The following is a 27,978-nucleotide window of genomic DNA, read 5'->3' as shown; positions in this document are numbered from 1 at the left end:
AAATAGAGTATACTTCCAAATTTATTTTCGAAAAGTGCTATTTTTAAAAAAAAAACCCTTTGACGAAGACGTGCAGTTCACAAAGAAAAGCCCAACAAATTTCATTCCCCAACTGAACTCTATTGCTTGTGGTGCCATCCAGTATTCATGAGTCTCTTCTTACATTAATAACTACTTTTGTTGATGCCAATGGATTCTCCGTTCACCCCCAGGCGCACTTCCGCAACCAACAACGAACCCGCCCAGTTTCGCATCCTCTGTCCTGCGGCCAGAACCGGAGCGTTAATCGGCAAGGGTGGCTCTGTTGTCCGCCATCTCCAGTCAACCACCGGGGCTAAAATTCGACTCCTAGATGAGCCATCCCCTTGCGACGAGCGCGTAATAGTCATCCTCGGAGACGCCCATTGCATGCCTCCCGATTGCGATTACGAGGAGGGCTCCTGGGGTCCTGCTCAGCGGGCCCTGGTGAAGGTCTTGGAGAGGGTAGTGTGGGGGGACGGAGCAGCGGGAGGAGGATGTGGAGGGGAGGAGGAGGTGTGTTGCAGAATTCTCGCCGGGAGTAGCCAGGTGGGTGGTGTGTTCGGGAGGGGAAGCAGAGTCGTGGAGAAGATCAGGCATGACAGTGGGGCCTATATTAGGGTTTTTCCTCGTGACCATATCCCTGCGTGTGCTTCTCCAGGTGATGAGTTGATCCAGGTATTATGCCATTTAACTTAAAATCTGTGTTCTTGCTTCAATTCAATATACTTAGTCCTTAATGCAGATTTTGAAGTGCAGCAATTTTTCTTGGTAGTTAATTCATGTAGGATCAATCTGATGTTTATCGATGTAATGTTGTTTGCTTGCACGATTCTCCTGCTTGCATTTTCGTTGTTTAACTGTACTTTTGTAGTAGAATGGTATGTGCATTCGAATAGGATTACATTTTGAGTTAGGCATAAATGCAAGATTTCCCTCTTTACTTGGTACAGTGCAAATAGAGATAGATAGTTTCGAATTCTAGTGGTGTAACTGGAAGTAATGGAGATATATCAGCAAAATACTAACGAGACTGCTCAATTTTTAGAATATTGATACTGGATGTTCATAGAACGATGAGCCAATGACCAAATCATAAGAAAAAGAAAGCATATTATTTCCCAAGAAGTTTGCTATGGTAGTGGTTTAGACCCATGACAAAAATTTTGCTATACAAAATGAGAAAAGGAGATTCAGAGCAATTCAAATTTTGCTATACAAAATTTTTTTTTCATTTCAAATTGTTCTCTGGAACTTTTGTCATATAATCACACACAGTTTCTGTCTCAGCTGCGGAATAACTTCTGACATAGTCTCTTGGCTAAAGAAGTCACGTGGAGCCCATTAATTTGAATTGGTAGATGTAAACAATTTTCTATATGCTACCTACCTCTCTCCTTATGATTATTGTAGGGGACATTTTATGGATGGCATTATCCTATTGTTGCTGTTTAGATACTACATGTTTGTCAAATTTAATAAACAGTTGCTGGTGTCTGGTGATGCCTTCATCCCAATTTTACTAACTGTGCAGTGTCCCACCCTGCTCTTTCTTTCCTCAAAATTATTCACTACTCGGTGATTTATATGGAATTCTGTTTCTTGCCACTGATGAAGGATTAGCTTTTTAACATAAAAGAAAATCCTTACAGGACATTTGGTTCTCTTCCTAAGCTGGCTATGACATTGTCTTGATATATAGGGAAAATATACGGAAAGATATCATAGTTTTAACGATTTTATGATACTTTTTGTGGGTTGGTTTAAGGAGATGAATACAGTGGATTTTTTAGTTCAGTATTCCCTATTAGCTGTTAATCATTTTCTTCTGTCATCAATTTTCTTATACCAAGAACATAAGTATACTTATACTGTCAGATAGGAGTAATGGCTGACAATAACGAATAATTATGACTTAAATCTGCCACAATTTCCCTAATTGATTGTTAGGTGGCAAAAGTTACAAGCTTTGTGTTTATGTAAGCATTACTGGCAACATAGACTGGGTCTTGTCACTTGTGTAGGATGGATTTAACAATTTCTGTGTTACAAATAATTTTGTTTGATTTAGTATTTGCGAAAGAGTTTAAAAGAATAATAATGGCTGGAGCTTAGTTTCCAAGAAAAGTTAGTTTTTTGTGGGTTTTTCTGTGTGTAAGTTGCGAAAAAATGTGGGAATTAAAGGGGAATGTAAGGAAATGTATATAAAAATTCTCTCATTCAGCAGAATTTACAGACTTGTAGTTTAAGCATCATTGTACCTAGTATAGGATTATCTACAGTTAAAACGTCAGAATATAGAAAGTCTATCAAATCATTGCAAAAAAATTTTCATGCACATGCTAGTCACACACAAAAAAGAAGGAATCCTAAACACATGATACTGTGATTAGTTTAATATTTATGTTTTTCACCTCTTTTGTTGAACTCGAGATAACTGTGCATTTCAAAATTATTTGTGAAAGAATAAATAAGATGCTGAATGTCAATATTGTAATATCCTATGCTGAAAGAAGTCCCAAATCTGTTTTACTTGTCTCTTTTACTTCAATGAGTGTTTTGAATTTCTAGGCATATTTCAGACTTCAAAACATGGTCTCTCCATGATGCGAAGTAACTGAGTAAGGCTGTGTAGGTTTGCCCTTCCCAGACCCCACCTCTGGTGCGAAAGCTTCTTTAGATTTTGTTCATCTCTTTTTTGATTTCATGCTCTGGAAAATTTGTTGGCAGTTTAATATGAAGCTGCAGCAGGTCATTATCTTGATAAATACACTGAAATGTAGCTTCGTACTCCAGCTTATTTCCTTGCTGAATTCAATGAAATTTATCTCTGTAAATTGTTAACGGTGATCTTCTACATTCTATTCAGTGTTTAGTGTCAGTGTCGTCTCCCTTCTGTTTCATTTGTTCTTGTAGTCTGATGACCGTGAGATGATGATTGTACTCAGATTTCGGGACAGTTTTCTGCTGTGAAGAAAGCGCTCTTGCTTGTTTCAAGTTGTCTCCAAGAAAATCACAGGGCAGATGCAGCCAACTCAGGTATTTCCAAACCTGGAGGGGTAGGGCTTCATGGAGCGCATTTGCCTCCACAAGTGGACCCATTCCTTCAACGCAACTGTGGAGCTGGTCATCATGCCGTAGATTATCATTCCAGGGGATATTATTCTAATCACCGGCCTGAGAATATTGGTTCTTGTAAACCAATGCTCATAGAAGAGGAAATTATTTTTAAATTGTTATGCCAGCCCGACAAAATTGGTAGTTTGATTGGGACAGGCGGTTCTACAATGCGGGCCTTGCAAAGTGAAACTGGTGCATCTATCAAGATTGCTGAGGCTGCAACTGATTCAGATGAGCGGGTTGTTGTGATTTCTGCACGAGAGGCATGGGATCTAAACTGTTTTTCAGTTACACTTCTTTACTACTGTCTGTGAGCTGCTACATTCTTGCATATTGGTAATTAGGGTGTTTTTCGTGGTTGATTTTAAGTGCACAAAATTTTTTAACGTTTGACCTAAACAAATGTGTTATTCAGTGGATTAGAATCAGATTCATGCACAATTTTTTTTCTTCGAAAAAGTTATCACGTTATAACTTTTGTTTTTATGTCTTTAAATACCGAAGCACAGCACAGTGCAAGTACATGAGAATGTTTCTAATAATCTTATAGGTACATTTCTCCTGGAGGTTTCTTAAGCCCTTTATATGCTTTCAAAATACTGGATTTAGTATGTATTTGTATTCTGGGACGTTAAATAGCTCGATAGGATGCTGATCTCATGTCCTTGTACTTCAGGAATTTTTGTGTAATTATTATGTTGCTATTGTTGAGTAGATTTCAACTTACGTGTTGATGCTAATCTTATGTCCTTGTACTTCAGGAATTTTTGTGTAATTATTATGTTGCTATTGTTGGGTAGATTTCAACTTACGTGTTTTTTTTTGTGAATTGGGGACCTTGGACCATGCTAGGGTCTCTTAGTCCCTTGATGATATACATCTTATGTGGAGATGTCCACTTCTCTTTTTTTGCACCATACAAGCCCAAAGGAATATCTGCAGGCCTTGCCATTTAGTAATGCTAAAGAAGGGTCATTTTTTTTCTTTTAAATAATTTATGACTTATATTTTTAACCTTTTGAGGGTGGCGATATCGAACATTGCATCTTTGTTCTAGTATAAGGAGTTGGCTACTACTAGGCCACCACAAGCTTCTTTTTTTTAAGAAGAGTCATCTTTAACACATGATCTGTAACACATAAATAGATTGATATTCTAAATTTGCTTTTATGATCCTTATATCTTCTTATCTCTCCTCTCTCCCCCCTCTATTTGTGCAGAATGCAGAGCAAAGGCACTCTCCTGCTCAGGATGCTGTTATTCGTGTGCACTATAACATGGCAGAAATTGGATTTGAACCTGATGTGGCTATTGTTGCCAGGCTTCTCGTACATTCACAGCAGATAGGGACTTTGTTAGGGAGAGGAGGCCACATGATATCCGAGATTAGAAGAGCTACTGGTGCTAGTGTACATGTATTTCCAAAAGAGCAAGCCATGAGGGGTGGTTTACAAAGTGAGGAAGTTGTGCAGGTACTTTGGATATATAGGCATGGATTATCTGCTTTTCTTGTTCTGTCCCTTTGTTTGTTAAGTCTTCATGTTCAATCTGTATTTTATTTTAGATTTTCAAATAAGCATTTTTAAGTTCTGATTGAGCATCATGCATGCTTACTATGCCCATGAAATGAGCTTGTCTTTCTCTAGTTGACAACTTGAAGAAGTTGGTACTGGTTTAGGTGGGTATTGAGAATGTGCCAGGGGTTCGGGTTTGTGTATTGGCTTTCTCAAATAATATCAAATTACTTTTGTTTTATTATCCTTTAGTGGGTCCATTTGTACAACAGCGCATTTAGTGAAGTGCTTCAAATGAGAGAGTTTTGGTGAGAAGACCTTTTATATAATTTACTTCCATTTGTTTATTATATTTTTTCGTAGATTTTTTATTAGAAGAGGTGATGGAAATAAAGAAGAAGTGAAAGAAAATTTTCTGGAGATAATCAACCGGTATTTCTTGGAAGATTTTTCTGGAAGTTATCGTCTTTTCTAGCAGGTATTTTTACTATTATGTTTTTTTGTGAAGCAATTAGCTCACCTTTAGCTAGAGAGCTTCTTGGTCTGTGTTAATTGAGGTCCTGGGCTTTGCAATTTTGGTCCTTTCGGATTTCAACAGGAAAGCAATTATTGAGAAGTCTAAAAAGGTCAGCCAAAAGTCATAAAAGTATTAAAATGTTCTATGGATAAGGACAGCCTCTATGAATAGGGAGTCTTTGCTAACATTTGAATGAAGTAATAAAGCCTTTGTTGTGTAGTATTTCTCTGATTCATTTCCAGAACCATGAAGATTTTCCTTCCTGATTTTGGAGAGATTCTGGAAGCTGAAGCATCATTTCATGTTAGCTGTGTTAGTTAATTATTTCAAGAACTCAAATGTAAGATATGAAAGTGATCATGGAATTTACCAGGAAAACTTGGTGTCTAACTTTCATGTTACATTTGAGGAAAAGGGTATTGCTGCCTGTGTCTTGCTTGTTACATGATGTTTATTGACCTCCTCAGCAGTTTTTGGTTGTTCACGAGGACAATTTCTATGTGTACCTATTTTGCAGTGAGGTCATGAATATGTCTGATGTATGAAATTTCGGTTGCCAAGTAGTTTACCTTTATTTCATTATCATAGTTATCTTGGGCCCCTTTTGTGTTAGTTACTTTGTTTATAGTCCTGCTGAAGTTATTGGCCATTGTACCATTGCTTACCCTTGGGTTTCTTATTCTTCCTCCGTATTTTATGGGAATATATTTCATTTTCTTTAATAAAGGTAAACAACTTCCGTGCACATGGCTCCCGTAGTGGATGAGGTAGGAGACATGCAGGATGTACACAAACTTTACCACTACGTACTATTCCATTTTCTTTAATGCACTTTATAATGGAATTCTGTCTTTGTTGTCATTTATACACAATAAAAAGTTTTAACATTTAGAGCTTATATGTCGTGCCAAAGTGACGATCAGAGAAATAGAAAATGAAGATCTTGATGTGATTTGTATGATAATCGTATTTGGACTCTATAAACATAGATATGGTAATACTAACTTGATTATAATTCTATTTCTATAATATATAATATATATATAGATTGAAAAAATTAAATTTATATTTAATATTTGTTAAAACTTAAAACATAGATTTTATGTATGTATTGGCACTTGCCGTGCATTACTTGGCCTCCCCAATAATTTAAAATTAATTTTCCATTATAGGTTCAAATCATAACTTTAATTTTTTAACTTCTTTTTTTGGAAACAAGGTGATTTTGTGGCCAAGTGGTAGAGTTGCAGTAATGCAACTCCTTGGAAACAGACTCCATATGTCATGAGAGTTGTTTATCTTTTTTTAAACCTTTTAAAATAAGGTGCTTCCAGTATAATAAAAACTTCAGTGCTTTTTGGCAGGTTATTGGCAGCTTGCAGTGTGTGCAAGATGCTTTATTTCACATAACAGGTAGGCTTCGGGAGACAATATTTTCCATAAGACCTTCATTTTCAAGCAGCAGTGTCCCACCCTACTCGTCCCCCTTTCCAGATATGCCTCCCCCAAATTTTAGGCCAAAACATAACCCACCATCACCGAATGCCTATCCTTCTGCAGTTGGACCATTTCATGGCTTTGACCATCCTGCAAGGCCGCCCCAACCTTTTGATCATCACCCATCAATTTCACATGCTGATCACATTAATCCGCTTAATTTAGACCGAGGTCCCCATCCTTATGGTAGTGAGAGACCAATTCATGCTCCAACATTTGAGAACTCCCCAAGATCATGGACTTCTCAGGTTTGTGGCAGTTGCTTTGAGTAGTGTGTGATGTATCATTTGATCTGTTTGAAAGGGATTAACCTATTTGACTACTCTTCTATTATTCTTTGGCATCCTATTCAGTTTTTCTTAGATTTAGACCCTAAACAATAGTAACAAGTAATAATTACTGTTATTTTTCATACAGGGAGTTGACAGTGGGAACCCTATGGGAGCTACTGATGTTAGTTCTGGGTTTGCTCCAAGAAATGAACCTCTTGAAAGGTGATCCTCTCTTAGTCTCTTTAATTAACTCTTGAATTTTGTGCTCATGAACTCATAGTGAACTTGGTACCCTTTTTACCAAGTGCATGTTAGAAAAGGTGGCTTCCTGGTTTTGATGTAAATATTTATCTGGGTAATATTTGATTATATTGGTTAAACATGATGTATACCGTGAATACAATTTTGGTAATGGATTAGCATTAGCAAGCATGTTGTGTGACGAGACGATATATTGAGGAAATTGCAAATTCTTTTAGTTCTTTGTTTCATTGGTTAGTCTTTATGTAGAGGTAAATGATCTCAATGAGTCCAAGTTTGGGTTTAATGTCGATGATGACTTGTTCATATTTCCTTCTCGTGTTCACATCGTTGGTATAGCTAAGCTTGATTGTTTGGAATAGTTTGAATTGAAGAAAAAGGATATTGCAGATAATATTTATGGAGAAATAAATGAATTAAGAAAATCTATTTGATTGATTATAGTCCTAATCCTGCTTTGCCATCTCCTGATGTTATAATCTAAACAGCGGTGATCGGGCGCTGATTTCGACTAGCACAACTGTGGAGGTTGTGATTCCTCAAACGTTGCTAAACCATGTTTATGGAGAGAATAATAGTAACTTGGGTCACATTAGACAGGTGGGTTGACGTAAATGGTGCTATTAAATTTACTTTGACATCTACAATATAGCTTCACTTTTTTAATGTCTCTCGCAATTTAATCTCAGATCTCAGGTGCAAATGTTCTTGTTCATGACCCAAAGCCTGGGGCTACTGAAGGCGTGGTATTGGTGTCTGGAACATCAGATCAAATGCATGCTGCTCAGAGTCTTATTCATGCCTTCATCCTTTGTGGACAGACATCTTGACTGTAATTGCATGTTGCTTGTGGGACTGGGAACGTATATGTCCAAGGCTTATCATTTAGGCAGGGTTCAATGTGGTCGTGTTTACAAAAAGAAAATAATTTATGGATATTGCAATTCAAGTTATATTTAAAGAGAACACGTGTCGAGGGCAAGACTACTTTTAGAACTCTACTTATAAAGTATAGGGAGAAAGTTTGCAAATTAAAAATCGTATGTATATGTAATGAGACTGATATATTAAATGTAGGAATTTTATGGTATAAAATTATTTGATGTATATTAGGAAATATAATTAAATTTAGCTTTAATTGCTAACTCAATGAAAAAACCTCAAAAATAAATTATTTATGTGTTTTATGCAATGATCAGGGTTTCAATCACTTGAGGCTTCGTCAAAATTATCATGGTTTTCTTTATTAACGGATATCTGGAACTTTGTAGAATATCTTGAAGGGAAATTTTATTTACACAATGAAAGATCGTTAAGTTTATATTATTTTTAGAATTCTTTTATTTACATTTATATCCCTATATGAAATGTCTAATATGTTATTAATTTATTTCTCTGTAGGTTGTTTGTCCTGAAAATCGGTTCCAAGAGAGAACGGTGTTGTTGAGGTCAGATTTCAGTGGGTTGGAGATGAAATTGTTAGGTGTTACTGGCAAATGGAACAAAGGCAAGGAGATGAGAGAAATTGAAGGAATGAGTTTGTGTTGGGAGAGAGTGAAGATCCAACGCGAGTCAGTGAGAGAGTCTGTTTGCAAACTACGTGAAATTTGTGGGTTTATTATTGATCGGTAAAGAATGAGAGAGAAATTGAAGGAATGAGTCCCTATTCCTTTATCTATAAACTCTTCCTACGGGTACTTGACTCTAAAACTTGGAAAATCAAACAATTCTTTCAACACTTTTTTAAGCAAAAAAAATAAAATACAATGCCTACAAGATTTATTGCTAATTCCCACACGGCAACAGGAACGAAATGAGCAATATATGGCTGTCATGATTGCTACTTTGTAAAAAGAATTGATTCAGATTGGAGAAGTTGGAAGTTCTTGCCGGTGCTTCCATGGAGGAATCAGAGAAAAAATATAAATATATATTAAAAATATGTGTTGTTGGCTAAGGGTATTTATTTTAGGTTAATCATTATTAATTTGGTGTAAATTTATAATAAATTGATGTAAACTTATAAAATGAATTTTTGTGATGCAAAGTTAATAATTTTCTATGTGTGAATAAAATTTCCCTATCTTGAATTGCTTAGAAGATGGAGCATTGTAGTAGACCTAGATACAATTTTGCATAAAAAAGGTTTCATTATTAATAAATCTCTATAGACTTTAAAATTTAGAGAAACTAGTTTTGCTAATCTATGAACGTTAATTAAGAGCATGTCCAACCCAATTACTCATTTTGAGTGGACAGTTTCCCCTATTTAAGTAAAAAACTTATTTTGGGTACCAATTTTTTAACACTTTTCTAATGACATACCCATTTTAATATCACATTAAATATTTTAATATTGTCCAACATAACTAACCTTAACCATCTTCAACTTTAAATTATTATAACAATGCAATTAATTGTGTTTTAATATTAACTAGTGGTGAACCCGCGCGTTGCGTGGACAATATTGAGAATTGAGAACGCGTGGGCAATATTTATCTTCAAAAGGGAAGTTTTAAAATAACTATTGAAACAACATTTTCAAAACAATTTTTATATATGTCTATGAAACTCACTCAAGTAATCTAAGTAACTCCTCACGAAACGTTAACACAACATGATAACTCAATGGGTATTAGATAAAAATTGATGCAAGAAAGATACTTGATGTTAAACCAACACATCAAAGCTCAGCTTCATAACAAAAGACCTCTATAAAACCCTACTCGCAAATTCTTTTGTACAACTAACCCCAAATTTTTGCTGTTACGTGGCTTTACAAAAATTGTAAGGCAAACAAAACAAAGCTTGGTTAATCCTACCACTGTATTTTTGCTCAAAAATCTATCACTCTATGGATAGCAAATTTTGAGAAAATATCAGCTTCGGTAAAGTCTTGAGTTATCAAGTCTACTTGTATTGCTTTTGGTCTGTTTGAGTCTTGGAAAAGCTTGTCAAGTGATCATCTACTGATTTTATACACCATCTTCCAACAGCATTACTTACTTCCTAAAGCAAAAGCACATGATAAATAGGAAAGGAATTTCAAGGAAGCCAAAAAGGATGTCTGCAATCATAAGCATCTTATCAGAAATGGTGCTTCATTCATTTCGATCCTTATTAGCCGGTTCATTAGTAGATATATCTGAAAGAATATAATTACATGGTTGAAATGTTGTAGGTCAGAATCATTTTGGGTGGTTGAAATCTCAAACTTGGTCCCAATGCCCAAAATGGATAATACAGGGTGAAACTTTAAGTAGCAGTTACCAAAATGTTGCATTAACATTTGAGTATTCATCTTTGTAGACTAAAAATAAGCTATGCAGTTTACCAACATGTAAATAAAAATGCTGTAGAGTAGTCAAATCCCATCATTCCAGTTCAGGGTGGAATCCCATTCACGAAACGCTTGCTAACAATCTCTGCTAAAGCACAATGCACTGCCTGCACAAATTCCAAATACCTAGAAAAGCAAATATTAGCCACAAAAAGCAAGTATTAGCCAAAAGTAGGTTTCATAATAATTAACTTTGATGACAGAATATTGAAATACTGAAACACATATATCCAATAAGAATTCTAAAAGAGCCTTAGACAGAGGAAATCAACATCTTGTTCAGTAATAATTTAATAAATGTAATTGACCAAGACAACATGTGAAAATTTGGCGAATCCAAAATTTTGAAAACACAGATTAATTCCTACTAAAAATTTCCAAGCAGCAATATCTCATTGACCAAAACCTGTTTTAGGGTTGAATTAAGTACTGACAGGTTTGATTCTCCTTTCACTGGAGTGCTTTAAAATTCTGCAACTCCCAGCAAGAAATAGTGAAACTATTTCACTGGAGTGTTTCAAAAGAGGGGGCTTGTTCTATTTTTTTTGTTCATAAATATTGAAATGATAAAAACTATCTTGAAACTATTAAATGAAGGTGCAATAGAGACGAAAAAGAATATGGTGCCTATTAATTTTTACTGTACATGTGAATTGTATTTTTTTTTATCTGCTTCACATCAAGTTTCTTAACCAAAATAATTTATATATCTCAATATCACCAAAAAAAAAGAAGCAAGCAGACTATGGCATTACCATTAGACAATGGCAGCTATTCAGGAAACATAACAGCCATACAGTGCATAACTCTAAAGATCATTTAATTCTTATATCAAAAAAGAAAGCCATTAAACCCACAAGCCACAATCACTGAAAAATATGGATGCCGTAATTATACCAATTGTACAAATGACAAAAGGAATCTCAAAATCTTCCGTGAAGTGAAGAAGCATACAAGGTTTAATAAGCACAGATGAACTTGACACTTACACTGTGATATGCACAATTATATTCATATAATTGTGCATCCATTTGCATGAATCTTGCATTGTTTAGAGTTATTTTGGAATTAATTCTGCCTAAAGAGTGTTTAATTGTGTATTTCAGGTGTAAAGGCGAATATGGAAGAAAATGAGCGAATTGGAGAGAAAGAGCCAAAAGTGGATCCAGAGAGGAAATCCGATCGATCGGTCCCATTGTCCGATCGATTGGCCAGAATCGCGAAATGATTCTGAAGTTTTGTAAAAGGCCCGAACTTGCCCTAAACCCAAATGGTCTCATTCAAAACGGTACAGACTTATTAGAACAAACGACTGGAGGGTTGTTAGGGGTATAAAAGCTTAGATTTTTAGGGTTTTAGGAACTTTTCACTTTTGGAGCAAAATCAAGGGTTTTGGGAGGTTTTCTCTACAGTAGCCATCAATGCAAGCGTAAGGGGATTAAGGGGTTTTCCTTCATTTCTTCTTTATTCTTGTATTTAATGACTACCTTTTTTGATTTTATGTTGTATTCCTTTGTTATGAGGAACTAATCCTCTAACTAGGGGTCCTAATGGAACCCTTCTTTAAAGATTGAATGAAATCGGTTCAGTATTCTTGAATCTCTTTTTATGTTGTTGATTTTCTATGGATATGCTTATTGCTTTCAAATGCTTGATCACCATTTGAATGATTTTTAGCCTAGGTTGAGACCGGAAGGATAAACCTAGGGTTGCAAGAATCCATAGAAAACATAGGTTGCATGAACCATAGGAATATAGGTTTACGACTTGTGCAATCATTAATTGATTTCCATTATTCTTAAGGGATTTTTTATATGAATCTGAATGTTAGGAATAACAGGGATTCTATTGAAAATACTTTCAGTGTATCTAGGAATAGATCATTGGATAGTTTGGGAGATCGATTGTCAACAGCTAAATTGAGAAGTGAGAATTAATGAATCAATGGAGTTCAATTGGATAAGAAGTGGTGAAGTTAGGAACCCTAGTGTTTACTTCTTTTGAAAACACAATTTCTTGTTTGTTGCTTTGTTAATCTGTTAATTTGTCATTTACTTAGTCACTTTTTAATTACTAGTTTAGCATTAGATAAAATCCAATCAACAATTCGCTTTGCCATTTAGTGTATTAATTACTTAGATTGTCGTTGAATTGAAATTGCCAAAACATCATCGTGGGAACGATACTCTATTCACTCTTTATTACTTGTGCGACTTGTCCGCTTGCGAATATTTCACACCAAGTTTTTGGCGCCGTTGCCGGGGATTGAGGCAATTTTATTTTTGTGTCAATTTAGGTTATTTTTGCGCTAATTTGGTTTTTACTTTTCTGGAGAAATTCTTTCTCTTGTATGAGCTTAGGAAGACGTGCTCTTAGCTCGGATGTGATTGGTTTGGATCCGGAGATTGAGAGAACATTTCGTATGCTTAGACGGGAGCAACATAATAACCAAGTCGAAGGCATGGGAGACAATTTGGAAGGAAGGAATGGTGCGGGGGCCATTGGTGGAAATGGTTTGAATGAAAGAAATGACAATGGTGGAGGTGCTCATAATGAAAATGGTGGAAATGGAGCCAATGAGGTGGATGGACCTCCAAGGCAAGTTGACCCTCGTTCTTTGGAGGAATGTGCTTGACCCACTTGGGATACCACTCCCTCTAGTATACGGTATCCACCTATCAACTCCACTCACTTTGAGATCAAGCCAGCTATTATTACCATGATCTCCAACTCTGTTGTGTTCCATGGCTTTCCTCATGAAGAGCCAAATGTGCACATTGCTTCATTCTTGCACATTTGCGCTACATTTGATATTTATGGTGCTTCACGTGATGCAATTCTCTTGAGGTTATTTCCATTCTCATTGAGGGATAAAGCTAAAGCATGGTTGATGTCACTCCCTCCCAACTCCATCACTACATGGGAGGAGCTCTCGGAACAATTTCTATCTAAGTTCTTCCCTCCGGCGAAAGCGGTTCAAATCCGGAATGATATCATGACTTTTTCCCAATTTGATCTTGAATCCTTCCATGAATCTTGGGAAAGGTTCAAGGCAATCTTGAGGAGTTGTCCGAATCATGGACTTGCGGAGTGGATTGTTTATTAAGCCTTTTATTCCGGATTGAGTATGTCAACGAGGCAAATGTTAGATGCAGCCGCGGGTGGTTCTTTTATGACTAAATCTCAAGAGGATGCTCGGAATTTGCTTGAGAAAGTTGCAAAGACGAATACTTCTTGGCCTACGGAGAGGCTACTGATAGGAATAGTATGCTAAAGGCCATAATTTTATGTAATATTCAAACTCGATTTATTTATTTGAATAAAATATATTTAGCATTTAAAATGAGAAAAGACATATTGGCATCAGTGTCTTTTATTCTATATGGTATATGAATTGGTGTGTAGAGTCTAAGCTTACACATGGAAGATCAATTCATAAGTTCCTATCGAATATAAGTAAGCGATCATGGCTAAGACGGAATTGGACAAACCGTCGGCTTGGCTGTGGTATAGTATTTAAGTATACCTATCTTGGTTACGGAGAGTGGCAAAGCTTGAACTTACTATACTAGTACACTTGGAGTGTATTGATCAAGACTACGGGTGAGTCAATTTTCCCAGTCTGATTATATGGAAAATTGTACACTCACACAAACGTTATAGAATTGTTCATATTCTTAATTTATTAAAGATTATTGGTACATGTGCATTTAATGTACGAGACTTTGATTTACTAAAGGGTGAGGTCTTTTGTACAGGCCAACAAACACCAAGTGAGTTGGGCCACCGCATTAATTGTATGATGGAAAATAATCTGTTAATAAAATTCAAGTCCAATTATGGATTGATGATACCCTCTTGAGAATGCTTATAGGATTTGAGATTGTGTCAAAACCCTGCAGGTGGTTTTTAATTAATCCGACACATTCAAATAAGTTAAGCGGTGAGATCAAGGAAATATTTAAAGATGTCAATTAAATATTATATGTCAGTGGCATATTTAATTGACGGGTATCTGTAACTTAACGTGAGGAATTTATGAACAAGTATAACGAAAGGCTCAGATTTAATTTGAGATAAAACGGGGAGTGAAATTATAATATTTTAGTGGAATATATTATAATTTATGAATTATAATTATGTCCATGGGTTTGGGCTAATAATTAAATTCATAGGAAGCCCATGTTTTATTTTTCCTAGTTGGTCCCCACTATAGCCCAGAAGCCCAATACTAGAAGATACAGGAAAACCAAAACGAACCGGAATTAGAAGAGGGAGAGGCTTAGGGGCCGGCCCACCTAGGGAGAAAACCCTAGGTGTGGCCAAACCCTATAAATACACACATAGTGTGTGTTTTGTTAACACAAGTTTTGAGACACCAGTTGGCCTCTCTACTCTCTAATCGTTTCCACTAGTTTTGGTTTGTATTCTTCAGGTTCTTGGAGAAAAGAGACCACCCTCTCAATCCAAGTTTGGGAATTGGTGCATACGGTAGAAGATCCGCAGGTTTGAGCTTAGTATCAAACTCGTTGACTCCATCCTTTGTTCCTGATTATTAGAGATCAAATCAGAGAGATCTCAAGGTATATAATCTTCTTGCAATTAATTGATATGTGATTTGTGCTATGGTGATTAGTATTTGGTAAGAAATTTTTGAAACTTGTCTAGCTATCGTTTATGTCTATGAAGTCCCTTATATGCTTCCGCTGGGTTGCACATTTCCAACAGCTACCACAAAGGCAAGGCAATTCAAGAGATGCCAATGTGATGTCCGCTTTGGCCGCTATGGCTAAAAAGATTGATACTTTGACGGTGAATTCTCGTCAAGGAGTACATACGGTTCAAGGAATGCCTTCCGTATCTTGTGATTATTGTGGTGCTAGCCATCAAACCGGAGAGTGTTTGATTACTAATGCATCTTCTTCTCAAAGCGAGCAAGCTATGCTATTGGAGGTGGGCACTATAATCGGCCAAGAAATGATCCATACTCAAATTTCTACAATCCAGGATCTAGGAATCATCCAAATTTTTCTTGGAGCAACACTCAAAATGTGCAAAACCCTTCTCCTCAACAAATTCAGCCCCAAGAAAAGAAGAGAGACATTGATGAAATGTTTGCCAAGATGGCCGGGAGTATGGAGGCATTAGCCAACAACACAAACAACTTCATTAGCAAGACTGATTCTGCATTACAAACTCAAGCATCATTGATTCAAAATCAAGGAGCTTCCATTAGAAATCTTGAGATACAAGTGGAGCAACTAGCTAATGCTTTATCTTCTAGAGAAAAGGGGGGACTCCCTAGTCAAACGAAGTGAATCCGAAAAGGAAAGATCATTGTTATGCTATCACTCTACGGAATGGGAATCTAGTGAAAACTGCTGCTGATCTAGATGCTGAAAAAGCGAAAGAATTGAAAGATGCGGAATTGCAGGAAAATGCAGCTGGGGAGTCACAGAAGCTAAATCCGATCGATCGGACCTCATCCCCAATCGATCGGCCCCCTATTCCAGCAGAACTTGAAAACGACACAAAGTTGAAGTCCGATCGATTGGCCCCAATTCCGATCGATCGGACCACTACAGATTCTGTTAAAAATGTTGAAAAAATGCAGAGAGCAATGATGTGCAACCCCGGTATTCAGTTGAATTGGATTGGCCTGATAGTTCACTATCAGCACCTCCAGCTAAGGCATATGTACCTCCAATTCCTTTTCCACAAAGGTTGAAAAACACCAAGAAGGATTCTCAATTCTCCAAATTCCTTGAGGTGTTTAAGAAATTGCAGATAAACATACCTTTTGCAGAGGCTTTAGAGCAAATGCCTAGCTATGCAAAGTTTATGAAGGAAATTCTTTCTAAGAAGCAGAGGTTGAAGGATTATGAGAGTTTCCAATTGACGGAGGAGTGTAGTGCCATAGTGTAGCAAAAGCTTCCAATTAAGAAGAAAGATCCAGGAAGTTTCACCATTCCTTGCACCATTGGTGGTACGGTGATTGAAAGGGCGCTATGTGATTTAGGAGCTAGTATCAATTTGATGCCGTTATCAATAGCCAAACTCATTGGTTTGCATGAAATCAGCCCCACTACAATGTCACTTGTCACGGCGGATCGATCTGTTAAATATCCCCGTGGTATCATTGAGGATGTTCTTGTCAAGGTGGATAAATTGGTGTTTCCAGTGGATTTTGTAATTCTTGATATGGAGGAAGATGCTAATACTCCAATTATTTTGGGAAGACCTTTCTTGCTTACGGGGAGGACTCTCATTGATGTTGAAAAGGGAACTTTGGTACTGAGGATTGTGGATGAGCAAGTCACATTCAAAGTGTTTGAAACCACCAAGTATCCGGAAGACGGGGAATCTTGTTTTCGTATAGACACGATAGATCATATATTATCCCACACTTTTGCCATAACTTCTTGCAAAGATCCTCTGGAGACTTGCTTGGTAAATGAGGATGCTCTAGCGTGTGGTGATGATGATGTGGTGGAATTCTTGAATTGTTTAGAATCTATGAAAGATTCTAAACCAAGAAGGTTCCATAAATTTGAGCCTCTTGGTGTCTTGCCTTCTAGACCACAACCAAGTATTGTGGAAGCTCCAACACTTACTTTGAAACCTCTTTCGTCTCATCTTCGGTATGCTTACTTGGGTAACTCTAATACCTTGCTAGTTATTATCTCTTCGAATTTGAATATGGAGGAAGAAGACAAGCTTTTAAGAGTGTTGAGGGAGCACAAAATGGCTTTGGGGTGGACAATAGCTGATATTCGGGGAATCAACCCCACTATGTGTATGCATCGTATCTTAATGGAGGAGGACTACAAGTCTTCGGTGGAACATCAACGCCGACTAAATCCTAATATGAAAGAGGTGGTGAAAGCTGAAATTTTAAAACTTCTTGATGCAGGAATTATTTACCCTATTTCGGATAGTGCTTGGGTAAGTCCAGTGCAAGTTGTTCCTAAAAAGGGTGGAATCACGGTGGTGAAGAATGAATTGATTCCCACCCGGACTACTACCGGTTGGAGAGTTTGCATTGATTATAGGAAGCTCAACAATGCCACTAGGAATGATCACTTTCCTTTGCCCTTTATTGATCAAATGCTAGAGAGGCTTGTGGGGCATTCTTATTATTGCTTCTTGGATGGTTATTCGGGGTACAATCAAATCCCCATTGCTCCGGAAGATCAAGAAAAGACTACTTTCACTTGTCCTTTTGGCACTTTTGCTTATAAAAGGATGCCTTTCGGTTTATGCAATGCACCGGCCACCTTTCAACGGTGTATGATGAGTATTTTTAGTGATATGGTGGAGCACACAATTGAGGTATTCATGGATAACTTTTCTATTTTTGGCTCATCATTTGACTCTTGCTTGAAAAATCTATCTATGGTGCTTCAAAGATGTGAAGAGTCTAATTTAGTGCTTAATTGGGAGAAATGTCATTTCATGGTGCAAGAAGGGATAGTCTTGGGGCATCGAATTTCACAAAAGGGCATTGAAGTGGATAGAGCTAAGATTGAACTTATTGCGAAACTCCCTCCACCAACTTCGGTTAAAGAGGTGAGAAGTTTCTTGGGGCATGCGGGCTTCTATAGGCGTTTCATCAAGGATTTTTCAAAAATCACAAAGCCTTTGTGTGAATTATTGTTGAAAGATGTGAAGTTTCATTTCACAAAGGAGTGCTTAGAAGCTTATACTACTCTCAAGGAAAGGCTTACCACAACCCCTATTATCACTTCTCCGGATTGGAACATTCCATTTGAGCTCATGTGTGATGCTAGTGATTATGCTATGGGAGCGGTTCTTGGTCAAAGGAAGAACAAAATTCTGTATGTTATTTACTATGCTAGCCGTACTCTCAATGATACTCAACTTAATTACACGACAACGGAGAAAGAACTTTTGGCGGTTGTCTTTGCTTTTGACAAGTTCCGATCATACTTGATTGGCTCCAAAGTCATTGTGTATACCGATCATGCAGCCTTGCATTATTTATTGACGAAAAAGGAAGCCAAGCCAAGGTTGATTCGATGGATTCTTCTATTACAAGAATTTGACTTGGAAATTCGAGACAAAAAGGGATCCGAGAATGTTGTGGTGGACCATTTGTCTAGATTGTTGGAAGGCCGGGAGGAAGCCACCATTCCTATCAAAGAAGCATTTTCGGATGAACAATTGTTTGCTATTCATTCCTCTACAACTCCTTGGTATGCTGATTTTGTAAATTATTTGGCCGAGGAGATCCTTCCTCCGGACTTATCTCACTCTCAAAGAAAGAGATTACTTTATCTTGTTCGGTTCTACTATTGGGAGGAGCCTTTCTTGTGGAAGCAATGTGCGGATCAAGTTATTCGTCGGTGTGTTCCGGAGGAAGAGATGGTTAGTATCTTGAAACATTGCCACTCATTTCTGTCACGCCCCTCACTCATAAGATATACCGAAGTATACCTATACCACAGGAACGTGACCGGCAGGGGACACCCCATCCCCCGAACCAGATCCCAACCAGATCCCAAATCTACAACTAAACCCAACAAACATAATAATAATAATAAGAAGAACTATCATAATATCCACAAAGTACATCCACCTATGTACATATACAACAGCAGAATAATAAAATACATCTACCAGATACCAAACCGTATAGTATATACATATACAATACAAAAAGTTCCCACACACACTAAAGAGTCAGCCCAAGGCTACACACCAGCTCACGCATCCCGCTGCTGACCGCCATCACCTACATCCAACTCACCTGAAAGGGGATAAAGAAGAGGGGTGAGCCACAAAGCTCAGTAGGGCGTAGAGAGGAAACGCCAATGTCCATAAATAATAATAATAAATCCAAAAAAATGTAATGCACAGTATGCAATACAGTAAATATACATCCATCGGTAAGCCAACCAAATAGCATGATAGCCGATAAGGCTAAACAACACTGGAACCACCCACACTGGTCTCCAGAAATCCATACACCAATCCAATCAAGTGAAATGGTAGCCGATAAGGCTATCCAACACTGTAACCACCACACCAACTCCCATAATCCAGCAACTATACATCACCCCTGGACCCACCCTAATCCCCGTAGGGTGTCTCAATCCAGGTCCACACCGAAACTGGATGAGGATCGGGTATCCCGATAGCATAGCCTACACCAGAGGGCGTCCCCTGTGATGCACCCCATCTCAGACGGTCCACCGGTATATATATCCGGTCTGTATATGTACATATATCATCCATCAGAAATCCATATCTGATCATTTGGGCTCCTATATGGGCCCACAATCCACATCCACATCCACATCCATATCCACATCCACAGCCACATCCACATCCAACACCTCCAATCACCTCCAATCACCTCACTCTCAGAAAACATACCAACAGTAATATATATAACAGGGAATATAAATCAACATGCAAACAGGTCGTATTTCCACCCCCGGAAACCGACAAAACCATAATATCACCAGAGTCCGTAAACCGGAACTCTAAAGTCACATGCAAGAGTAAGGAAACCCCTACCTGGAAATCAGAGTGCTAAAACCAAGCACACGTCCTTGACAAACCCCTAACTCCAAAAGTTAACCCGCTTCGAATCTCAATCGTGACCACCGTCTACACCGAAAAACACGATATATGAAAATACTGTAAAAATACGGTCGGTCAACTATGGTCAACGGACAAATAGTAATGGTCAAAGTCAACATCCAAATAGTAACGGTCAAAGTCAACAGTCCAATAGTAACCGGGTCAAATAGTACCCAACCGGGTCAAATAATACCCAGCCAAGTCAACTCGCCGGTCAACCGAGTCAACTCGGCCTGACTCGGTCAACTCACCAGAAACCCATTTAACCCCATCGCCTGCGATCCGACCACCCAAACCTGTCAAATCTTATATCAAATTGAAGAACTCGATGAGATAAACTCATAGGTACCTGAAACACGTCAAACCGTCGCCGGAATCGGCCGGATCGACCAAAAGAAATCCGAGGAAATCGGAACTTCAAACTCCGATATCTCCCTAACCACAACTCCGATCGACGTGATTCAAGTTGGGTTATACTCGTCTCGTCAATACGCTTCTTTTGATACCGGTGGTGTCGCTCACCGTCGCCGGACTCAGAAAATGAATAGTAAAGAGAATGCACGGGAGAGAGAAAAGGAAGAAGAGAGAAAAAAAATGCGTAAGAATTGTTTTATTTTAATTTTTTTTTTATAATATATTTGACTTACCAAAACACCCATCTGTCAAAAACACCCCTAACTAAATTGTTATAATTAACTTCAAAAATTCATAACAAATCAAATTTAAATCCGATTTAAGTAGTTCTTACTTTAAAAATTTTCCTTTAAAATTCCCCATTTATTAAAAATATTTTTATAATTTTATCACAATTTAGTTTTTACTCCTTCAAATACCGGTTCACCAACACAGAGGTTCTCTCCACCTCAACCACCACGAGAAGATACTATGAATAGTGTAAAATTAGACCAGGATATTACAATTTCCATATGGTGGTCATTTTGGAGGTAACAAGATGGCGGCTAAAGTCTTGCAATCCGGTTTCTATTGGCCTACTTTGTTTAAAGATGCCCATTCATTTGTTCTTGCTTGTGTGAATGTCAACGTACGGGGAATATTTCCAATCGGAATCAAATGCCCTTAACCAATATCCTTGAGGTGGAGCTTTTTGATGTGTGGGGTATAGATTTTATGGGACCATTCACTAACTCTTTGGGAAATTACTATATCCTTGTGGCGGTTGATTATGTCTCCAAATGGGTGGAGGCCATGGCGTTACCCACCAATGATTCAAAAGGGGTTTTGAAGTTCTTAAAGAAGAACATTTTTACAAGATTTGACACCCCAAGGGCGATTATTAGTGATGGGGGTACCCATTTTTGCAACCGGCAATTCAATTCCTTGCTTGCCAAATATGGCATTACTCACAAGGTGGCAACTCCCTACCATCCTCAAACAAGTGGCCAAGTGGAGATTTCTAATAGAGAGTTGAAGAAAATTCTTGAAAAAACGGTGAATGCATCAAGGAAGGATTGGTCTTTGAAGCAAGATGATGCCTTGTGGGCTTACCGTACGGCTTTCAAAACTCCTATTGGCATGTCTCCCTTCCGATTGGTATTTGGGAAAGCTTGTCATCTCCCGGTTGAATTGGAGCACAAAGCCTTTTGGGCTATTAAATTTCTAAATTTTGACATGGCTAGTGCAGGAGAACAGCGGTTATTGCAATTGAATGAGCTTGATGAAATTCGCCTTGATGCTTATGTGAATGCAAAAATCTATAAGGAGCGGACCAAGAAATGGCATGATAGTCATATTGTTCGGAAGGAGTTCAAGGTGGGGCAACAAGTGTTGTTATTCAATTCACGACTCCGTCTATTTCTGGGCAAGCTCAAATCAAGGTGGTCGGGCCCTTTTCTAGTTACCGCGGTGTTTCCTCATGGCGCCGTTGAGATAAAGCATGGAACAATGGGAACTTCATTCAAGGTGAATGGGCAGAGATTGAAGCCTTATTATGAAGCTGAATTTTCTGGAGGGAAGGTCGCTCTTCCTTTCCATGATCCACCACAATGAGCAAGCAAGAGTCGGGCCATCGACTATAAACTAGGCGCTTGTTGGGAGGCAACCCAACCGGGGTACTTTTGTTCCCTATTCTCTTTTACATTGTTTTATTTTCATGTATATCTTTGTTTTGCTTGTTTTGAAAACTGCCTGGGTTGGTTTTGAAGTGTTTTGGTGCAGGATATGCAGTTGTGCAAAAAAAAAAAAAAAAAAAGGACAGAGGCAAAGCCCGATCGATCGGTCCTGAGATCCGATTGATCGGCCCAGGTAAATCAAAAATCAACCCGAGAGCAAATCCGATCGATCGGAAATCCAATCCGATCTATAGGATGCGTGGGCCAGGGTTTTAAAAACCCCCAGCCCGCATAGCCCCCCCACTCATCTTTCTTGGTTCTTTCTCTCCTCTCATTTTCGCAAACAGCCGGTAATCCCTCACCCATTTCCCTACATTTTTTCTTCCAATCCCACTTGCAACCATTCAAGTTCCTCATTTCAACTAACATACATCCCAGGTATGCCAATGCTCCTTCTCTTGAATTTCTATTTTGAGATTGTGTGCTGCCCTAGGTGCCTTGTTTAAAATTGGATGGAATGGGTTAGTCCAATATTTTAGAGATGTGTGTGATTTTATCTGTGTGGGTTTGGTTTTTGTTTTACTTTTTCTACAATACGTGAATAGCCATGGCACTTGTGCATCTCTTTTCTTAGCCTATGTTAAGTGCGCCCACCAAGTGTTCGATAAAATGTCTCACCCATGTCTAAGTGCTTGGAACTATCACGTTCCAATTCTAATGTGCTATATTGACTTGTGTGATTGTTTTCTTGCCAAATTGAACTGTTCTTTTACTATTGCAATGTGCCCGCACTCATGTTTTCCTTATCATGCACAAAATGTTTGATAAAATGCCTCGCCCACTTTCTTAGGTTGAAATTGCAATTCCAAGCACTTTTCTTTGTACGCTCACATCCATAGTCGCATTATATTCATATATATCATGTAGGGTCGTGCATTGTGTGATTTTGGTGCTTATTTGTCAATTGTTGTTTTTGCGCACAAATGCTATTGAGTGCGGTATTGGGTGGGGTTATGTCCTGAAAATTTAAGTGTGGGGCTATTTGAATGCTATTACTATTTTGGGAATGGGTGCTTGTGGGAGCTTGAGTATGCTAAATGTGTCGGACCTTGTGGTCTTTGTGTTTTCTATATTTTTGCGTTATGCTCCCATTTGTTCTCATCTTTTGCAGAATGGGACGACGCAAGGCAGATGAGGCATCCGGTTCTACTACACCACCACCTTCACCTAAGCGAGCGCGGGGCGCAAAGAAGAAAACTCTGGCACCTCCGCGTCCAAAGCCTTCGGAGGATAACTTTGCTTCTACTCGTATTGAGCCTGATTGGAAGATACACGATGACATCATGGACCAGCAGCTGAATGCTTGGGCGAAGAACTATTTAGAGCAAGCCTGGCTCAATTTTCTCTGGGATTACCGCTACTTTTTCGAGGCTGTCTATTCCACCTTGATCCGTGCGTTCTACCGCACTTTGCGCGCGGTTGACCCAGTTGAGGGTGAGGACGGTCCTGCCCACTATGTTGTGAGGGTGCCCAAGGTTGATAAAGGAGCCATTTCATACACCTTCACCACTACAGATATTTGTGCTTCTCTCGGTTATCCAGCTGCTTACTCTGAGGGTCTTCCAGTAGGTCCTCCGATGGAGGTGGACCACACTACTATGTTCCATACCTTGGTCCTCGACCCGGCGGTCCGTCAAAAGAACAGGCATGCTGCTACACGCGGCTCTATTCCATCACGCCTCTAGGTTATTGACAGCATGGTGAAGAAGAATTTATGGCCACATGGCCATAAAACTGAGAGGAGGGGCCCAGCTTTGGAGTTGCTATATTACTTCCACCATGAGTGTTGGTCTGATGTGGGAGCCTACTTTGTACAGGCCATGCTGCAGTGCGCGGCGGAAGTACGTGAGGGGAAGAAGCTGCGGTTATTCTTTCCCCGGTTGATTACTCGTTTACTCCGCCATTTGGGTCACCCGCTACCTGCGACCGGTGATGCTGATCCTCTTGTGTCTAGGCTCTCCAAAGTCGACTGGAATCTGTGCACCGGCCACCTTCCTCCAGTTGATGATTCTGATGCTGAGCTAGTGGATCCCAGTGCCCTGTCCAGTCCTGCTGATCCCCCACATGTTCGCTCTACTAAGGAGCGCTTGGAGGCCATTGAGTTATTTCAGATAGAGACCTGTGACCAGCTGGTGGCTATTCGTGCTCAGTAGTCGGAGATGATAGATCTTTTACGCCAGCTGTCCATGCAGTCTTCTTTAGCCCCAGCTGCTCCTGTGCCTGCTTCTGCGGGGCCTTCCACTGCTTCTCTTCCATCCAGGTGCCGTTCCTTCTGAGATCACCCAGGTTGTTTTGTTCCTCTCTTCCCTAGTGTGTAGTTATAGTTTGAAACACTGAGGACAATGTTCACATCAAGTGTGGGGGTGGGAAGGAAACTTTTTATTAGATTGTGTTTTCCTTTTATTGTGTTTTCTTTTCCTTTGGAACTCTTGAATTTTATGGTAGTGTAATTTTTTTTTTAAAACTTTTAGTGTTGCTTTCCCCTTCTATGATGCTTACTATTGATGTGTTCATTGCATTGGAGATAAATTGATGAGTTGTGGCTTAGAATTTGATATTGCTGCTTTTCAAAAACTTGTGGCCAAAGGATCAAATTGAAAACTTTTCGGTAGTGCACATCCATTACTTAGCAAATTGTGGAGACTTGAACCAATGTGAGTTTTGAGCCATTCGTTTCTCAATGAGTGATGCAAATCAACTCTATTGTTTTTGTTCCACTCTCTATAATATCTGCTTGATCTTATTATCTTTCATCCTAGTTGCTTGCTAAGTACTCATTACATGACATTACATCCAAATCACTTTTATGTGGGAAATTCAATAGTGTTCTTGAAAGATGAAAGTAAGGCCATTTTTGGATCGATAAATACCTTTCTCACCATACCTTATACATGTTATCCATTGCACCCTTATTTGAAGCCAAACACTAGCCTTTTGTTCATAGCCATTTTCCCTTCTTCTTATTATTGTGGAGAAAGAATTGTTTATGTTAACTGAGAATTGGGATGGTATATGCTGTTTTTTTTTTCATTGAGGGAGTGTGGATGTATGTTATAGTTCTCTTCTGGAAGAAATGTGGGGTATTGACTGATAGAAAATTGGAAGAAGGAGCATGCAAAAAAAAAAATCTGATGAAAATGAAATAAAAGTGCATTTGCATGTGATCCTATATTGTGAAATTGATTGTGAAGGAAAGGAAATGATGGAGGAATGGAAAAATAGTGAAGTAGTGAGAAAGTTTGAATGATACTTCTAAATTTAATGGTTCTCCACTTCTTTAAAAAAAAAATTTTGTACCCCTTGCCTTCTCATCTAGTCTTTACCCTACATTACAAGCTTAAAAAATCCCACTTGATTTTGAGAATACTTTGGATTTGAACACAAGTTTGTGAATAAGGATGTAGGTCAATTGTTTGGTTAAGTGGCATCCATTCATGAGATCATTTCATTTGTTTCTTAAGCTTTCATTGAATTATTGCATGTGGGAATTCTGAGTTCTTGTTTACATTAATCCGCCCATATGCACTTGAGAGAAACACTTAGCCATTTCAGTGCAATTTTGTTTGTGAGTGAATATCTGTGAGACTTGAAGTTGAAGCTAAGAGCTTTGTAATGTGCTGTGTTTTCTGTTTGAGTTTAATTTATGATCCTAAGGCTGCTTGACATTTTATAAAAGATTACTGAGCTACAATTTTGTTAATGATTCTCCTTTGTCTTTGAGCTACTTTCAGTCCTGAGATTGTGGGAAGGTTTCAAAATTCCTTTTCTTCTTGATTCTAGAGTTACTCGAGGACGAGCAAAGATTAAGTGTGGGGGTGTTTGATATGCCAATTATATTCATATAATTGTGCATCCATTTGCATGAATCTTGCATTGTTTAGAGTTATTTTGGAATTAATTCTGCCTAAAGAGCGTTTAATTGTATATTTCAGGTGTAAAGGCGAATATGGAAGAAAAGGAGCGAATTGGAGAGAAAGAGCCAAAAGTGGATCCAGAGAGGAGATCCAATCGATCGGTCCCATTGTCCGATCGACCGGACATCCATGAAGCTGAACCAGACAGAGGAGAATTCCGATCGATCGGACCATAATCCGATCGATCGGCCAGAATTGCGAAATGATTCTGAAGCTTTGTAAAAGGCCCGAACTTGCCCTAATCCCAAATGGTCCCATTCAAAACAATACAGACTTATTAGAACAAACGACTGGAGGGTTGTTAGGGGTATAAAAGCTTAGATTTTTAGGGTTTTAGGAACTTTTCACTTTTGGAGCAAAATCAAGGGTTTTGGGAGGTTTTCTCTACAGCAGCCATCAATGCAAGCGCAAGGGGATTAAGGGGTTTTCCTTCATTTCTTCTTTATTCTTGTATTTAATGACTGCCTTTTTTGATTTTATGTTGTACTCCTTAGTTATGACGAACTAATCCTCTAACTAGGGGTCCTAATGGAACCCTTCTTTAAAGATTGAATGAAATCGGTTCATTATTCTTGAATCTCTTTTTATGTTGTTGATTTTCTATGGATATGCTTATTGCTTTCAAATGCTTGATCACCATTTGAATGATTTTTGGCCTAGGTTGAGACCGGAAGGATAAACCTAGGGTTGCAAGAATCCATAGAAAACATAGGTTGCATGAACCATAGGAATATAGGTTTATGACTTGTGCAACCATTAATTGATTTCCATTATTCTTAAGGGATTTTTGATATGAATCTGAATGTTAGGAATAACAGGGATTCTATTGAAAATACTTTCAGTGTATCTAGGAATAGAACATTGGATAGTTTGGGAGATCGATTGTCAACAACTAAATTGAGAAGTGAGAATTAATGAATCAATGGAGTTCAACTGGATAAGAAGTGGTGAAGTTAGGAACCCTAGTGTTTACTTCTTTTGAAAACCCAATTTCTTGTTTGTTGCTTTGTTAATCTGTTAATTTGTCATTTACTTAGTCACATTTTAATTACTAGTTTAGCATTAAATAAAATCCAATCAACAATTCGCTTTGCCATTTAGTGTATTAATTACTTAGATTGTCGTTGAATTGAAATTGCCAAAACATCATCGTGGGAACGATACTCTATTCACTCTTTATTACTTGTGCGACTTGTCCGCTTGCGAATATTTCACACCACACTGTAACTCAGGTTTAGAGTCCCTGGTATTGGTCCAACACTGTAAATAGAGCAACACCTGAACTGTAGCTGTAAAAAATCTGAGATCATGGATTTAGCCCAGCAGATCATCTGAAACTTTATTTAACTAATCATTAAACTAAATAATAGGAACAAAATCCGAAGAAAACCCCACCCCTCCATGGACAACCCTCAACTACACCTTTCCCCGACATCAATGTATTGAGATATAATTGGCATGTATGACATTATCTCGTTAATGTATGCAAAATTTCAGTATTAATGAAAGATTACAATGAACTGTTGAGGATAATGTCATTAAAATCAATGACTAACATGGATATGTACGGGTTGGTACTTGGAGAAATCTGCTATGCAGTAGTATTCTTCCCATCTAACCTAATATAATAAAATGAACTCAAAAAAGAAAATCTAAAATCTAAAGCTCCAAAGCATCCTAAATTTGAAATAAGGTCACAACATAATAAAGTTAACTCATGTTAAAAAAGAGAATAGAGAAAACAAACAATAATAAGCCCAATATTCCAGTATCTATGTTGCGGAGGT

General features: G+C 38.2%; 1 protein-coding gene across 3 annotated transcripts; it reads left to right on the top strand.

Moving 5' to 3' along the window:
* Positions 1-52: 52 nt before the first annotated feature.
* Positions 53-25,784, top strand: LOC119997549 (KH domain-containing protein HEN4). 3 transcript variants are annotated; one of them, XR_005468033.1, is made up of 9 exons: positions 53-696; positions 2,967-3,425; positions 4,359-4,610; positions 6,534-6,914; positions 7,084-7,160; positions 7,688-7,799; positions 7,889-8,110; positions 8,910-8,915; positions 25,769-25,784. XR_005468033.1 is itself a non-coding variant. In XM_038844649.1 (7 exons), the coding sequence occupies exons 1-7, from the start codon at positions 184-186 to the stop codon at positions 8,027-8,029; spliced, it is 1,935 nt and encodes a 644-aa protein (XP_038700577.1). In that variant the 5' UTR covers positions 53-183; the 3' UTR covers positions 8,030-8,294. The 3 variants fall into 3 exon arrangements, 2 of the variants coding, with proteins under 2 accessions (XP_038700577.1, XP_038700578.1); XM_038844649.1 differs by lacking the exons at positions 8,910-8,915; positions 25,769-25,784 and having other exon boundaries at positions 7,889-8,294; XM_038844650.1 differs by lacking the exons at positions 8,910-8,915; positions 25,769-25,784 and having other exon boundaries at positions 54-696; positions 2,967-3,401; positions 7,889-8,294.
* Positions 25,785-27,978: the final 2,194 nt, after the last annotated feature.

This window comes from Tripterygium wilfordii, chromosome 4, assembly GCF_013401445.1.
Source record: "Tripterygium wilfordii isolate XIE 37 chromosome 4, ASM1340144v1, whole genome shotgun sequence".
NCBI lineage: Eukaryota > Viridiplantae > Streptophyta > Magnoliopsida > Celastrales > Celastraceae > Tripterygium > Tripterygium wilfordii.
This window is presented reverse-complemented; position numbering and strand designations above follow the sequence as displayed.